The sequence below is a fragment of the Priapulus caudatus genome, unplaced genomic scaffold, assembly GCF_000485595.1.
Source record: "Priapulus caudatus unplaced genomic scaffold, Priapulus_caudatus-5.0.1 Scaffold1021, whole genome shotgun sequence".
Lineage (NCBI taxonomy): Eukaryota > Metazoa > Priapulida > Priapulimorpha > Priapulimorphida > Priapulidae > Priapulus > Priapulus caudatus.
In genome coordinates, this window is record NW_014578082.1 from 44480 (window position 1) to 62000 (window position 17521).

A 17521-nucleotide genomic window follows, 5' to 3' on the forward strand; every position below is an offset into this window, starting at 1 on the left:
TGTGTGTGTGTGTGTGTGTGTGTATGTGTGTGTGTGTGAGTGTGTGTATGTGTGTGTGTCCGGCGTGTGTATGGGTGTTTTCCAGGTACAGGTGTAACTTTGGATTTAGAATAGAAAACTCAAAAGACCACAGAGCCCTATTATGCTACCCATGTCCATTCATGTCACCCTTAACTGTCTGTCTAGTCCTGCTGTTTTAACACTTATTATTATAACCGCTCAACACTATTGCATCTATCAGATTTCATGTCTATATCATCATCTATGTCATCAGTACAAATATGTGTATTTTAATTACATGCAATAAATATTAATAAAAAATAAAAAATAAAATTGTCGCAGCTACGAACGGACGCGACATTAAAACGCGCCGACATGGTGACGTCGACATCTCGAAACGCGCGATCACCACAGGTATAGCTTACCTGGACATTTGTCATTTCCGCACGGTCGATTCTCGGTGGTCTCACCGCGACATGGCACGCCGCCATATTGTTCCTCTACGCACTCTCTAAACCGAGCCTGCTTGCCACCATTGCAAGACACCGTGCACTCTGTCCACTCGCTCCAGGGATGCCAGAAACCATCGACTTGGACAACAAAGTACAATATCTCAGCAGCCGAACAAGACTCTACGCTGAACATTGCTTCTAATGATTCCTTAAAACTTCCATACGATTCCAGTTCTTAGAGGCAACCATAATGGGCCACGAAAAGATGGTAATATGATTGCAGTTATCGAGTCATCGTGAAAGGGGATCTAGCTCTTGCATCACGTAAACTCTAACCTTACAAGACAGCGTGCCTTCTATCCGGAAAGCATCTACGCACCTATATAGTTACATATACCTACACGTATGCACTTAGGACTGCATTTTTAGCAGTCGCCAAATACATATTTTTTCTGAGTCGATGTTTCAAACTGCTCTGTCTCTCTAGTCGGTTTGCAATCTTTCTGAAACGATCGTGCATTCAACACGTGCATTCATTTTGCACGCGGAGGGAGTAGGTAACCCCTCCGGACCGCGAAATCAACTAACAAGACAAAGCAATCCTCAACATTGCGCGCGTACGCGTTCGTCTGAGAGCGACAGCGTGTGGCCGGCTCTCAACTCGTGCTAGAACGAATGCTCGAGGTATTAACGCGGGGATAAAACGTGCGAACGCATGACTTTCCACTGCACAGAGGCACTGCAAGCGATTGACTACTCCGTGCTCAAAATGGCCGGCGTTACGTCACCGATCCGAACAGTCTAGGAAGACATAGACGCAGGCAGCAGGCTGAGGGCGATGCCACGATGTGGCGATTAAAGCTATAAAATACAAAAAGCGACAAAAATACGTAATATCACTACCGGCGCATGAATTATATTAGTAGCAATTAAAGACCAAGTCATCGCCACCAATCGTCGAGTTCTCCCGTGGCTGTCGAGTAAAACGAATGAACACCGGCACTGCACAGCACACGAACGCGCTTGCCTGAGTTTAGCAATGTGCACAACGCTTCGCGAGCACTCGCTACAGAGAATGCCGGACATTCCGATCAGCTACTATATAGTCTCGCTCAGAGATCTTGCCAAAGCAATTCGATCCTGCTCTCTGTAGGCTATCGCGATATCGCAAGAGAGAACGAACGATGCAGTCTGCTGTACTGTACGTTTTCGCGTTGGTGGTAATGAATGGTGGTGGTAATGGGTGGTTCCAAGACAGAGAACGGTTACGCTGTAGTAAGTAACGATGCCTCTCGTGTAAATTCTGTGGCGAATTAACCCGAATGCACAGGCAACAGCATAGCAAAGGCTCATCGGAAGCCATCGCTAAGAGCCACAGCTGTAGGCCTACCTAGCTGTCAAATGCGACGAGAACAGGGCAGGTAAACGCTCAACAGCTATCTATATTAACCGTCTACAATTTGTGTGAGCCATAACCACAGAGCAGCATGTTTAGCAATGCCTCTGTGCAGTAGTGGTAGCAGCATGTAGTGTGTGCTCTTGCCGTGCGTGTGTATACTGCAAAACTCACGCAAAGTTTTTGCACTCGCAGAGGAAGCGCCAGGCGTCGCCACAGTAGCGAGATAGCTCGCGGCATCCACCGAGCTGGGAGGTAGACTATCAAGGACCCGCACGAAGCCCAGCAAGCGACATCTAAGACTTAAGCTAATACGAGAGTGTAGCACTAGACGCGACATATATATATATATTTATGACATATATGACATGACATGACATGACATGACATATATATAGATATAGATATATATATATATATATATGCAGGAGCAGCGCCTGTTTGGTATGACAGCAGCTTCTGATTCTTCATTTGCCGACTATTAATTTTCCGTCTGTCGACGAAGTAATTTTGTTATTGGACCGACGACAAAGTTGGCCGCAACGCTTCCTCGTGAGACGCGGTGCAGTTGAAGCGAAAGGAAAACCACGCGTGTAAAATGCAAAAGCAACCTCGGGGGCGGTAGTAGTTATATTATGCAACGTGTATCTATGTGGGCGCAAGTACGAACAGCAAATAGCCACGCAGGTTAACCGCCGCCACAGCTTGATGTCGGGTCGCCTACGAATCGTATATATATATCGTAAGCGGTCGCGAGTCTGAATAGGAACTGCAGTTTTTTTCTTTTTATCTTTCGAAAACGCACGAGTCATCGACGGTTGCTACTTCAGACATGACAATAAAAATCAGCCCCAGATGGATTCGTTTAAACTTCGTTTTTCGAGTTTCGACTTTTGACCAGTGTTGGATGAGGTCTGCGTCCTTTTCAGGAGAATTTCGTTATAATAAAAGGACAACCGTCATCTGCAATGCAAGATACACTAACACCGCTCGTCGTCTTCGTCTACTGTAAATTAGCTAACCTACAATCTACCGGAGAATGAACCGACATTTGATCAATGCTGTGAAAGGAAGATAGAACAGCGAAGTCAATGGCCCCAACAGTCGGTTGTCTTGCCTAGAAGAGCAGCTTATCATCTGAAACAGCGGCATCCCATCCTGGCGACAGTCGTCCTTTCGGTGCACGTGCAGAAGCAACGTCGGCAACAAACAATCCAACCGAAAGTCACATAACAACATCAGCGAGACCGACATCATCGCGACACGTGACCTGGAAGCTTCAGGTGTTCAACGACTTCTCCGACACCATGTTTTTCCTGTGACACCCGAGCCAGCAAGACCAGTCCAACAGAACCTCGCGCCTCCTGTACGTTTCGTGCGTCGACTACTAGATAGAGCCAGCGTGCGCAAACAGCAGTCACTAGAGGGCGCGTAAGCGGTGTGGGAGGCGACCAGCGATGAAGAGAAAACAAACGGCTAGCCTCACCGCTACAGGCGACACTGTCGCACGACGCCCGCTCCGTCGCCGCGCCTGCGCAGTCCAGTCCGCCGTGCGCCCGACCCTCACATACCCTGTACCTCGTGTGCGACGCACTACCGCAGGTGGCGCTGCATTCGCTCCACTTCGACCAGTCACTCCACTGACCGTCTTCTGTTGGGAACATGCAGGAAGAGTTAATAGAGAAATCACTGACTGATATTGATTGTCGGCTCCCCCTTGGCGATGAAGCCGTCGAATCGCCAATCAAAAATAGAAACAATAATCACTTTTTTGCGGCCCTGAAAATATTCGTCGGCTATTATAAAACATTCAATTAATTACAACAAATTACATTCAAAATTCGAATCTACTAATGACGGCAAAACTACTGCTGCTCTTTCGTTATTCGCGCATGCGCGTTGATAAACGGTCAATGTTCGATCGAAACAAACGCCCTCTGATTGCCGCGATCAATTCGCGCGTGAGTGTCACACGGAGATGCATGTGAGAAGAAGAGGTTCTCCTTCTACATGCATTTCACGTTTACCGGGACATGGATGAAGACTGCAGAGACGTGCTTCGCCATCAGAACCAACGCACGTCGTCTCCCTTACGATACACTCGCGCCGACGGCTCTGCTTGGCACTGCTGCCACATGTGGAGCTGCAATCGCTCCAGTCACTCCACTGCGTCCAGGAACTCTTCACTTCAAAGCATTGAAAATCAATTCTGAATGTCGACGGGTGAATGCACCGGCGGGCAATGGTCATGTGTTATCAAACAGCGCCCTCTGGCAGCCAACATGGAAATCGGCACTCGTACAACCAAGACCATCAGCTAAGGAAAAGCTCGTTGCATTCGAAGACTCACGAAAAGACAATGCCACCGTTGCCAAGACGCACGCATTCCTCTTCATGGATACATAATGGAGATGCCAGCTCTGCCATATGTACGTTCCATGCGGGCTTTTCTACCGATTTGGTCTGTGGACAGGCCCTGTAAGGCCAAATCCATTCCACACATGGCTACAAGGGCACAGTGCAATGCAGTCAGACAAATCACTTATGTAATAAACATGAGCATCGACTCTGAGAATCACTAGCTGTTTATACTGAAGCATCTCTGTATCTCAGACAAAAGTAATGTTTACCTAATCAGAGAAGAGAGATAAATGGCAGCGACTGCTACTACACTTTCTTATGAAGTCTATGGGGGGACGTGGCACTTCTGCATCGTGCTTAGCTTCACCGAATTAAAATAAACTAACTTATCCGATTTAAAAACCGGATCGGAACACGCCACACCAAACGCCTGCAAGTCAACAGCAGACTTACCTTTCTGCTCGGAACTGCATTGTAACGAACAGAACAACAGCTGCAATTGACTAACATTAAGCGACACGGAAGTCCCCGTCAGCTGACCCTGCTTCTTAGCTATCGCTTACTTCTGCGCTACTAAATCACCACACCTCTCTACTTATAATAATATATATATATATATATATATATATACATATACATATATATACATATATATATATATATGCGTATCTCCGCTAAGACGACACGCGCACCGTAATCATCATAGGACCAAAATTCTACACAAAATATAAGCGGCAAAACAATGCACGTTGTCCTTACCGAGGCTGCGAGGGTTGAATCCCCCGTCGGGGCGCATCGTGGCCTCCTGGTGAAAATTTTTGACCAAAATTTTGACGATGCTCCGGCCGGTTGCCAGCGCGCGGCGCACGCGCAGTCGCTTCGACCCGTGGCGGCGCTGGCAGCGGGTGGGGTGCACGTCAAAACTTTGCAAAATTTTCGCGAGGAGGGCGAACAACGTCTCCCCTCAAAAGCCGCACTGCGGGCATCGCTCGCGGTCCCATGTTTCTCTAACACAAAAACGCCGTAGAACGAGCGCGGCGCGCGAGAGAGAGACACTCGCGCTACTCTCCAAAAAACACACACGTACGACAAATAAGATCAGGAGAGATCGACAGAGACAGCGAAAGAGAGCAAGAGAGAGACAGAGAGAGAGAGAGAGAGCAGATCGTGCAGAGTGCTGTGGAAGGTAGATCTTGGCCGAGGGCGGCTGCATCGCCAGCCGGGTCATACTTGGGCAAAGATTTTCATTACACAACCGCTCCTCGCTGGAGTTGCCCGGACACGGCCGACCACCGTACATCGTGCCCACGCACTCTCGCGAGTGGTTCTGCCAGCCGCCGCCGCACGTGACCGAACATTCCGACCAGTCCGTCCACGGCGTAAAGACACCGTCAACTGAAAAACAGAAACAAGAGCGCATCTTGCGCGATACGTTGCTAACACGCGGGCGAAGCTTAAAAAACCATAACGAAAGAACGCGCAATCAGAAAAATACGCGCGCGCATGGAAATTAGTACTTGAGTGGACAGTAGTTGACTTTAGTAGTACTTTAGTAGTTGACACGGAGTGGTGTTTCTGCGACAGTCGTCAAAGAAAACGACCGTGGAGAAACTCGGCTGGTAAGATTGCTACACTAACAATGCCTGTGTTTAACAAAAGCCCTGCGACAGCGATCGGGGGCCGGTGGCGCCCTCCGTGGTCAGATTAAACATCGCGAAAAACACGACGCATGATTCTCGCCGATGCTTCCTCACCTGGGCAGTGGTGTTCATTGCACGACTTGTGCTCCGTGCTGGGACCCTGGCAGTCAAGCCCCGAGTAGTAAGGCCCGCTACAGGAGCGGTTCTTGTAGGACTGTCCTCCTCCACAGGTGACGTTGCACTCGCTCCAATCGCTCCACTGCCGCCAAACGCCGTCAACTGAAAACGAGAAACGAGATTTAAAGTTCGGTAGGTAATATAAAACCCGCTGACTGCTTGTCTGGCGAGTCATTTCACATGCCCACTTTAATATATAAGGCTCCTCGTATTCTCGTATAATGTATTCTTAGTGCCTTTCCATATTTTTCTAAAGCTGTGAGCTGCCAAACACAGCATTTCGCTTAGCAATCTGAAAGTATTCACTGCATTTCCCCGCTCATAGATAACTGTCTACGCGTCAAAAAATAGAACTTAGTCTTTCTTTCGTTGCGAAAATGTTTGTCAAAATTGCACACAGAGAGGTGAAACTCGTGCCAGAAAACGACATATACTAAAAAAGTTTCTACTGTGCAGCACTGCATCACACGACATATATACGTCATAAAATTGCGACATGAAAAATGTAGTGGGCGAACAATGTTTAGCCGTCGTGAAACAATGCCTGATGACATGGTCGTTTGATGCGGTGCTCTTCTCTTGAAAAGACATGAGTAAAAAATATTTTAAAAAGTTTGTTCGAGCGAACTTTTTAAAATGTCTTTTCACTCATGTCTGTTTAAAAGGTCCGTATTTGGACAAGAAAATGAGCAAGGATTTTCTCTACTTTTATGAATTATTATCGAGATATAAAAGAAACCCTTTCACCAAGACATATAGAGAGCAACACGCATACCATCTAAATGTTGCGCGGATACTTTTCTTCAACCTTAAAAAATCTATAATTATCCACATATGGAGTAATACATCTCGTGTTGTACAGTATTCGACCCCATGGCACGGTGGTTATAAAAAGTTCGTACTTGGACAGAATTGTGTGTTGCATATCCGGCTGTTCGTGGCATTGCCCGAGCAGTTGAAGCCTCCGTGTAGAGCCTTCGTGCACTCTCGCTCCCGGTCCTGGGATCCGCTTCCACACGTTAACGTACACTCCGTCCACTCGCCCCATTCCTGCCACTCTCCATTGACTGCAAAAAAAGGAAAATTAATACCCATTACGTATCATGACAGCATTGCGTGTATCTTTTCGCGAGAAACGTGGAAAGTGTACACAGCATAAAATTTTCTAGAGCCTAAGAATATTTCTAACAGTAGAAGGAAATCCTTCTAGCGGGCGAGAAGACGGAGGAGGAGACGGCAAAGGACACGGGAGGAAGAGACGGAGAAGGAGACGGCAGAGGACACGGGAGGAGGAGACGGAGGAGGAGACGGCAGAGGACACGGGAGGAGGAGACGGAGAGAAGACGGCAGAGGACACGGAAGAAGGACACGGGAGGAGGAGACGGAGAGAAGACGGCAGAGGACACGGGAGGAGGAGACGGAGAGAAGACGGCAGAGGACACGAGAGGAGGAGACGGAGAAGGAGACGACAGAGGACACGGGAGGAGGGGACGGAGGAGGAGGCAGAGGAAGAGACGGAGGAGGAGACGGGAGGAGGAGACGGAGGAGGAGACGGAGAGGACACGGCAGAGGACACGGGAGGAGGAGACGGAGGAGGAGACGGAGGAGGAGACGGAGGAGGAGACGGGAGGAGGAGACGGGGAGGAGGCGAGGGAAGGATACAGTGGGACACGGTGGGTGACGGGGTTTGGAGAGGGGGTAGAATCCGGGAAATGAAACTGGGGAGAAGATGGAGAAGGAGACGAGTAGAAGACGGTGAGAAGAAACGGTGGGAGAAGGGAGACGGAAGAGGAGGAGACGAAGTAGAAACCAGGGAAGCAGACGAGGGAGAAGAAGACGGAGAAGGACACAGCGGGAAGAGACGCGCGGGGGGAATTCTCACCTGGGCACGGGTTCGTGTTGCACACTTGCTCTTCTAGCGTCTCTCCATCGCAGTCGGCACCGCCGTAGTACGGACCGGTGCAGCCGCGCTGCCGACTCTGCACCGACCCTCCGCAGGTTACCACGCATTCGGTCCACTCGCTCCACTCGCGCCACACGCCGTCGACTGAAACGTGGCGAGTCAACGACGTCTGCGTCAACGGTCAAAGGTCAAGGGTTGCTCCGCTAGCGCCCGTGTGGCCGTCGACACATTTTACGGATGACGTCACGTTGATGACGTAAGGATTATGACGTCATCGCGGTTAAACGACCAGCGGCGCACGCGGTGAGGTTACGAAAAGAGACCGTAACATAATATAGACCTCCCGATGGCGGCCATTTTGGAAATACGGATACGCATTAAACCATTAGGTTCGCTGGAGTTGAACTGTGAGAAGTATGTAAATATGGTCGTGTCTTGGACGAGAGTGAGTAGCCCAGAGCCGGCGATAACGTAGCCATGGCAACATTTAACTCGACTGCGGTAATGGAATTACTACCTTTTAGCCCTCCCTCCACCCAAAAGAGAAATCGTGTTTTATTAGACGAAAAAGAAATTGAGAGGTCTCTGTTAGAAGGTCTCTGATTATGCGAACCATTCGCGCGTGCGCCAACCAGCGTAAATTAGTATACAACTTATTTCCACTATACGCAGTCACGCGCGCCGCGCGCACCCACACACGCACGCGTGCACACAACGCACTTACAGGTCAACTGCACACTCTACACACGAATCGCTCACGGCAAATGGATAGATTAGAAGTGTTATTTATACAAGGCGAGTAGTGTTATATCAGACACACAAAGACAGCAGCGTTAGAATGATTTAATACTAGATCACGCACAGCATACACGTATATTTTGCGGGACGAAGAACACGGAGTAGAGAATTGCCTTGTGTCGATAGGCAGTAAAGCCTGACACACGGGTGCTCGCTCCACAAAGTAGCTGCACGGTCAGCTCTGTCTCAATGCCATAGAGTGACGCCTGGCGGTGGAATCACATGTGCGAACGCCTACAATAATCGTAGAAACAAAATATACCGTGTGCTTGTCTGGTGGAACATATAAGGATTTCAGCGTGGTTTCGGAAGAGTTGTCCTTATCCACGCGTGTATACACAACTAAGCACGGAAAAGTGCGTGTTAAAGGTGAGATGACGACGATTGAAATCACGTATAGCAGCAGAGAAACGATAAGTGGATGATTATAACGAGATCTGATCTATGAAAAAAGGGTAAAGAGAGATTGTTTGATGACGACCTATCAGCAACCGTTGCGGCCTATACCGATTCGCATCTCTCACACGTGATCTCATTTAGGATTAAAACTACTTAGAAAATGTTAGATTACGTTCACAGTGACAGCAAAGGGATCCACGAGAGGCCATCACTACACCTGCGCTGCGGCTTACTTGGACAATAATTCTCTCTACATTTTTGCGTTTCTGATAGAGCGGCAAGGCATTCGAGGCCGCCATAGAATGGGCCGACGCACGACCTGGATCTATTTTGTATTCCTCCGCCGCAGGTGACAGTACACTCGCTCCAGTCCGACCATTCTTCTAACTCGCCGTCGACTGTAACAATTGAACAGTAATTCTAATTGTAGTTATAAAGCGTTTAAACGTATTACACGTATGCTATCTGCAGCAGCAAACTATGTAAAGATTTATCGTGTGGTAGTGTGGTGGTGTGGTGGTGGTGGTGTATCGTATGGTGGTATGTCATATGGTTAACCAATTTTGTCATTGCATCGTTGCATCGTGGTATTGACTAAACCATAGAGATCATACATGGTCAGCTGGCGAAGCTGACATTTCTCCACGTGCTACTCATTGCCGTAGCGTTCAGTTTTTAATAGGAGCCACTATCTCCGTGTACAATATGGCGGTTACATTGACAAAATGGCGTCCCCATTTACGATAAATCGAGTTTATTTGATATCTTCGCTACTCTTCATGCTATCACCACAAATCATGGGTCTATGCCCATGTTTCAGTAGTCCGAGATTACGATGGATTAATGGAAGTAACATAGGTAATACATATACGCACATATATTATATATACATATAGGTGGCGTCACCTACTTGGACATGGCTGGTCGTTACAGCTGCGCTCTTGTTCGGCGTCGCCGCCACAGTCTATGCCATCGTGTAGCGGCGCCTGGCACTCTCGCACTCTCGTCTGCTGGCCGCCGCCACAGGTGACGTTGCATGAGACCCAGTCGGACCACTCTTGCCAGAACCCGTCGACTATAATTGGAAAGCTGCATGAGATACGCATCGCACGCTTAGAAAAATGTGTGAGGTACGCATCGCACACTTAGAAGGCTGCTGGAGGTACGCAATGTCCATCGCACGCACAGCGATTCGATCGCCACCTAGTGTTAAAGGCGTAGACGGAATGGCAAGGTGGTCGAGCCTGATATTAACAGAGAATTTGGCGAAGCACGAACGTGCACACGTTCGCGCTGTAGTAGTCTTAGGACAGAAGACACATGGACGTGCGGACACATGGACACATGCAGTCCGTACACCTTCCCCTAATACACACACACAGTGACACACAGACACACGATTACATGGTGTCTACTACCCGTTTTCACTGCAAAGCTGAACATAGCACAGCACAGCACAGCACAGCACCGCCCAGTACCGCACGGCATAGCTCAGTACCGCACGGCAAAGCACGCTGATCCGTAACCATTGCAAACTACAGGCAAGAGCAAGGATTTTTTTTACGAAATATCCGAACGCATGTCTTTACAAATCCGCGATAAACAAATTTCTTCACTACGAATTTGAGAGATAAAAAGGTTAAACTTGTGTTTAAAGTTACAACCATTAAATTTGCTGCCTCTGTTGTAAAGACAAGCATGGTACCCTTGGTAAAGTACTATTTAATTTTCATAACATATTCTATAGCATTTACAAAGATAATATGATCGATAAAACAAAAATAAAATCCACGTGATGTATCTTCCCTCTGATATTCTCATCACGCCACGCGCAATGACCCCATTCAAGAAGATTAGACTACTCTTATGGTCCAGAAGCAACGACATTAGAAGAGCAAGTGACGCCATAGTAATTACCGCATAATTAACGTATATTAACACTATTTAACAAGCTAGGTAAGATAGCGACACCTCCCGTCACAGCGTGCCATGCAGCATTCCCACTGCTCACGCGGTCGCACGCATCTCTCAATCGTCAGCGCATTTCCCGCTAATAGCCAACAGTATATATATATGAGTACACAAGCATTCAGCTGTTACACAGATCGTGATATGAGAAGAGATCCGCATATCATACACGTACCGGGGCATTCGCGCTCGTGGCAGGAGCGCCCATCGTCCTCCGTACCATTACAGGGGTCGCCACCGTGGTAGGGACCGACGCAATGGCGGCTGCGTGTGTGGTTTCCCCAGCCGCAGCTGACACTACACGGTGTCCACGGTTGCCAGGCGAGCCAGTAACCATCTTCTGTAGAAGCAAACGGGAAGGTGTCAGTGCGAATTATCAAAGATGTCGTGTCAGTGCGATTCATCAAGGATTTCTTTCGCTACGCAGCATCCAATAGACTGTGGAATCTGATATCGGGCAGGATATTGAATGTAAATGTCGTCACATTTGCTAAGCTCGCAAATACCACGTGCAGCAACATGAGGCAACTGCGATCTTAGCCAAACGTATCACTCATCAACGATGCCATCTTTATTGACCCTGTAGGAACTAGTTCTAATAAAACTCACAAGTCGTGTAGTAGCGTACCACGATACGAGGCAAGACAATATATTATGTATCCAAAATCACATGATATATTATTATGTTTAAGGATTGCCTTCGGAATATACAAGCGAAAAATTAGCCAATAAAAATTCAGATTCATATTCACAAAGCCGAGTAATATTAAAGTAGATAGAAAAAACCGTACCTCTTCTGTTGCCAACGATTTCACTGGTCTTCCTCTTAATATTGCCGTTACATAGAAATCAACATCAGTACTATCATAGTATGGAATCTATGCGGTTCCGGATGCTTACCGCGTGGGTATATGTGTAGCATAATGTTCGTGTTGTTGTTTTATTAATTCGGAAGCGGATTATATTTATTACGGTGGTAAGTATGGTTTGTGATGTTCTGCGATGTACAATGGCCATAATTTCAGTGGTACCAGATGTATTTTATTTAGTTTCTTGTTGTTATATCTACTACTTAAATAATGAGTTATAACGTTTCCTATTATATTCAAAGGGCAGACAACTACGTAAAGGTATATCGTAAGGTGGATTAAATTCAAATCAAACATCGCCTTAAACAATTCGTTCGTTAAACGTTCGTTCGCGACAAACGTTGAAAATTCATTTCCCTAAATATAAAGGTATAAGTACAAGCATTTTGAGTTGCCAAATTATTTGTTTATTACAATTTTCGTTTATCATGAGCGGTTATTAATTAACTGTGAACATTTTGGAATAAACCTGGGGATCAATATGTCCATTTCTGAACTTGATAAAGTCAGGATTGGCAGTAGCGAATTACCGCGGGCCATGTTTCAAATCCCGATAATGCTGATTAGATGGTAAAATTTCTTTCCGAATTCGATTTCCAATAAATATGCTAGTGTAAAATCACAATAGATAAACATGTGCTGATGCTGATGAAGTGCAGAATAGAATGTAAAACATAAGCTGTTAAAGTGAATAGGTCACGTTATTTCTTAGGCTTTTAAATATCTGTAAACGTGTTCTAAAATCGGTTATGAGTAGAGCATCAACTGTAAAACTAGGGTAGATGTTGCCGTTAATATTTCATGGTCAATTACTATATCGTACTCCTCAACTCTATCCAAGAAACTCCAGTATGTACAGATACAATCACATAACTTTTGTGTCTGGTCAAAAATTAAATTAACACGAACTTTACATTTTGAGCCATCTATAATTCTTCCTATTCCTTCGGAGTTATATATTTCGTTTTCAGCCATTACTTTAAGCTTTTACTTTACTTACTTAACTTTACTTTACTTTTACTTTTACATTACTTTAGGATAAAGACTTTTATATTGGGATTCTTAGCTCACACGGGACCTAGCCATTTTATAGCGCCGGTGAATATTTCGGATGGCGTCCATCCACGTCAAATGTGCCTCTCTAATAAAATTTACGTGATAAACTATTTATGTGAATATATAGGTAACCACTTAGCAGTTACTCGGGCTTAGATCACAGTTGTGCTGCTCGGTGGGCGACGTGCTATAGGTGTGTGGGTATAACTCACCGGGTCTTATTCTACTCTGCAAACATTTGTACGAAAAGGGGGCAAATGCGAAACTCCGTAAGGGTTTGCGACACATAAGACACCGCAGCAAAGCCGGTATATATATATATATATATAGCATTAAGCATGAGAGCGAATTTAAGGGTTATGGTAGAAGAACGGCTCCAGCATCCCACCATACGGTGTGAACTAGTCACACCTGGGCGATGTAGATAAACATGGATGAGGCAAATACCTGCCACATATCGAGTTTTAATGAGGAATAAGCGCATGCATTAAGCCAATTTCGTGCTTGGTGGCGAGCGTAGAAGGCATAAAGTATTTTGATAAGTGCGCGATGGCGACCAATCATTATATCATTATTTCGCTCGATAGATGTCACTGCGCACTCTACACGTAACACGTCGCTCGCTAGACGTCGCTTCGCTAGTTATACGTCTTATTTCGCGCGCTAGATGTCGCTTCGTTTGCTATTTTTACGCCATAGATTGTCGCTCGCGTTTCCAGCAACTGATGCGCCCGTGAGTCCCTTTCGCGCATCAGTTGACCTTCACTGGTGACCTTCAAGAAAACAGCACGTGCACACAATTAATCCACGGACAAAACACGTACAACGAAAATAGATAGACGGCAAACGCAGCGATACCGCTGGTCATACTTTATATGTAGACAGTCACAGGTAACGTTATATGAATATAGAACGAGAGGCACATGAAAGACGCATAGAGTTTGTTGATAAGAAAACATATTAGTGTTATCAACGAGATAAGATCAACTTCAATAAAAAGAGACAGGTTAGAGCAGAATGCGATATATATATATACATATACGTATAGTCTCGCGAATCGAAACCAGCGAAAAGAAGCGATAAACAGATACGCCGAGCGCTTTAAAGAGGAACCCTTGCACTCGGAGGAAACCGGTTTCCTCTGCAGCGGAAGGAAACCGTCCTACTAGTAGAAGGAACCGTGCAAATTTCTCAAACAACGGCGAGCGTCTCAACGCGTCCCCGCAGACGAGCGCTTGACGCTGCGCATACATAGCGGTACCTAGCGGCGCACAGCGGTTCCTAGCGGCGGCGGCTGCGGACACGCTCTCTTGCGGCACGGCTGCGACTCGTACGTCTCTCCCGGACACTGGATGCCGTCGCCGGCGCCGTTGCAGCCTCGACTCCTGTGTCTGTGACCGCGTCCGCAGCTGACCGTACACGGTGACCACGACTCCCACTCTCTCCACGTGCCCGCATCTGCCGGCAGACGGCGCGCCGGTCACAGCGTCGCAGAGAGGAGATGAGGCCAGAAGGATGCGAGCGAGAGAGAGAGAGAGAGAGAGAAAGAGAGAAAGAGAGAGGAGAGAGAGAAAGAGGGAGAAAGAGAGCGAGAGAGAGAGAGGGAGAGAGAGAGAGAGAGAGAGAGAGAGAAAGAGAGAGAGAGGAAATAGAGAGAGAGAGAGAAAGAGAGAGGAGAGAGAGAGAAAGAGAGAGGGGGAAAGAGAGCGAGGGAGAGAGAGGGAGAGAAAGAGAGACAGAGAAAGGGAGGGAAGAAGAGAAGCAATAATGTAGATCGGTCAAGTAAAAAGCGTAGTAGTAAAAGGTATCGAGGGAGAAATGAGGATTATAAAGATGAAGGCATTAATGCAGGGATTTCCTGAGAATGCAGCGGAAGTTGATGGAAATGTGGGAAAGTGAATGCGATACTGCAGAAGCATTGGGGTAGAGTGCAAACAAGGCATGGGGATAACAGGAGAACACGGGTGCGCCATGTAATAACCATCACAAACGCATATGATCGTACGGTTGACGATAATACAGGCAGTGGCGCGAGGGAAGGGAAATAGTAACTTCGGGGAAGGGAAGGGAGGAGGGAAGAGAGGAAAGAAGGAAGGAAGGAAGGAGGAAAGAAGGAAGAAGGAAAAGAAAGAAAAAAAAGAAAAAAGAAAATAAAGAAAGAAGAAAGAAGAAAGAAAGAAAAGAAAGAAAGAAGGAAGAAGGAAGGAAGGAAGGAAGGAAGGAAGGAAGGAAGGAAGGAAGGAAGGAGGGAAGGGAAATAGTAAAGGCGAGAGAGCAATTATACGCACGCAATCGTGTCGTAAAAGATTACCTCGAAGTACAGAAACTATATAAGAAAAATATGGGAGCTATATAATGAAAACTATATACGGAAATCTAACCCCCTACAATTAATATCAACTGCCATTGAAGAGAGGTCAAGCGACGTTTACGAGAAGGTGGAGATCTGGTGGGTACCTGGACACGCGTGCTCGTTGCACGACTCCGAATCGGTGTTGTCGCCCACGCAGTCAGCGCCGTTGTACATGGGAGCGTAGCAGAGGCGCGTGCGCAGCCGCCGGCCGCCGCCACACGTCCTGTTACACGCCTGCCACGGATTCCACGTCACCCAGCTGCCGTCCACTGCGCATGCGTACGAGCAATCGAAGCGGGGGGAAAATGGAAGCCGGTAAGAGGGTAATCCAGACATGCGGGGGATATAATGGTGTGTGTTGCAGCGGCGGATGGGGAGTATTATTGTCTGGAATCGCTTGCTAGCGGGCGATTGTAGCGCGAAGTAGACTTTGATTAACGACGACTGCGAGAATTTTACATGTAAATTATCGAGGATATAAAGCGAACGGGTACTTAATGTCTCTTGAAGTTTTTTCGAGTTAACTCTCGCTCATTGGAAATATAAAGAGAACGGGGGTCAGGTTTCGCTCATGCGACGCGGGGTTCTTAGAGGGTAAACGGATTGAGAATGGGGACGCGTCGCTATGGTTACCTGGGCAGTACTCGTCGTTGCAGGCGCGCTGCTCGACGAACAGGCCCGTGCAGTTGCGTGTAGTATTTCGCATCGCGAAGGGGATGCTGCAGGCTCGGCTGCGCACCTGAGAGCCGCCGCCGCAGCTCGTGTTACACGCCGTCCACGGCGCCCACGAGCTGAATTCCAGCAGCCACGCCTCGTTGCCTGCGTCTTGTGTAACGTCAAGCTGGGTCTTAGCGGAAAGCAGGAGACGGGGAGCGGAGCACGTCGAGGGTACGTGCGAGTATTAACAGAAAGCACGAAGAGGGGGAGGGTATGCATGAGGGTGACCCGTCCCCCCTATAAGGCTATAACGCTTGCCACTTCTCCTAACGTGGGTGAGAGCTTGCTCGTCAGTTTAGCCTTTGATTTGATATTTTATTTTTTGATATTTTATTTTTTGATATTTTATTTCGATTTTGATTAGATTTGATTGCGGGTGGCGTGGATAAAATACTGGGGCCCGTTGACAGGAATAGAATCAGTCACGACGAGTCAGAAACTAAGTTAGTCTTAACATTAGTTTTAACATTGACTTCTTCTCATAGACCGCTAACACGAACATCGTAGTGTTACGAGTTTCGTATACGAAGTGTAGGATATAGCGGTCCAGTCTACGAGAACAAGTTTATGCTAAAATTATTGCTAAGACCAATTTTGTTTCTCAAAACGGTCACCCATGAATTCCACTGTTATTTTCACAATCGGCTTCGCATATATAGTCTTATAGTTCTAGAATATGAACGCTGAACTGCGTTATATTCAAACAGCGTAACGGCAATTGTAAATGCCTGCTGTCGGCAGGCAGCAACGGGGGAAGGGTCACCCGAGTGCATTTAGTTTAGGACGCACTCATGATAATAACATACTCGAAAAAAAGTTCGAGATTATATCAAGAGTTTACATGTACTAATATTTACGTGATATAGATACAGACACTGACACGTGGCACAACACAATTAGATTATTCAAGGATACACTGTAAGGTATAACACACGTAGATAGAAGGATTACGTTAATATTTCTTTACAATATACACATACATGACTATGCAAATATACACACGTGTACGGTAGATATAAATAGACGAGAGTAAGGAGATAATGTGCGTATAGTGTAATAGCAGTGCAGTACTGACACACGCCTGAATCTGTACGTACTGACACACAGTACTGACACACGTACGAACATATAGTAACTATAGACGTTACACTATATACTATAACACAGCAACACAATATAGCTGAACAAATAAGTAATAATATAGTATATAACAGGCAGTGACAAACAATGCAAATCTACAGTTATAGATAGCTCTCGGATAAATCGAGAGAGAGAAAGAGAGAGAGAGAGAGAGAGAGAGAGAGAGAGAGAGAGAGAGAGAGAGAGAGAGAGAGAGAGAGAGAGAGAGAGAGAGAGAGATAAAGAGACAGCAGACAGAGAGACGGGAGACTCCTTAGCACTACACAGTCTCAGAGAAAAACTAGACACGAAC

At 46.8% G+C, this 17521-nt stretch overlaps 1 protein-coding gene across 1 annotated transcript in view; it reads right to left on the minus strand.

Moving 5' to 3' along the window:
* The window catches only part of LOC106815007 (SCO-spondin-like), a 48695-nt gene that overhangs the window by 17704 nt on the left and 13470 nt on the right, over window positions 1–17521 (minus strand). Inside the window, exons 11-25 of the mRNA XM_014819416.1 lie at window positions 16006–16191; window positions 15477–15641; window positions 14293–14477; window positions 13232–13247; window positions 11270–11434; window positions 10037–10201; window positions 9360–9524; window positions 7909–8073; window positions 6929–7093; window positions 5964–6128; window positions 5440–5604; window positions 4282–4353; window positions 3876–4034; window positions 3335–3499; window positions 426–686 (exon numbers count right to left, since the gene is read on the minus strand). Coding sequence (XP_014674902.1) covers window positions 426–686; window positions 3335–3499; window positions 3876–4034; window positions 4282–4353; window positions 5440–5604; window positions 5964–6128; window positions 6929–7093; window positions 7909–8073; window positions 9360–9524; window positions 10037–10201; window positions 11270–11434; window positions 13232–13247; window positions 14293–14477; window positions 15477–15641; window positions 16006–16191 — 2364 coding nt within the window. The remainder of the gene's footprint in view (window positions 1–425; window positions 687–3334; window positions 3500–3875; window positions 4035–4281; window positions 4354–5439; window positions 5605–5963; window positions 6129–6928; window positions 7094–7908; window positions 8074–9359; window positions 9525–10036; window positions 10202–11269; window positions 11435–13231; window positions 13248–14292; window positions 14478–15476; window positions 15642–16005; window positions 16192–17521) is intronic.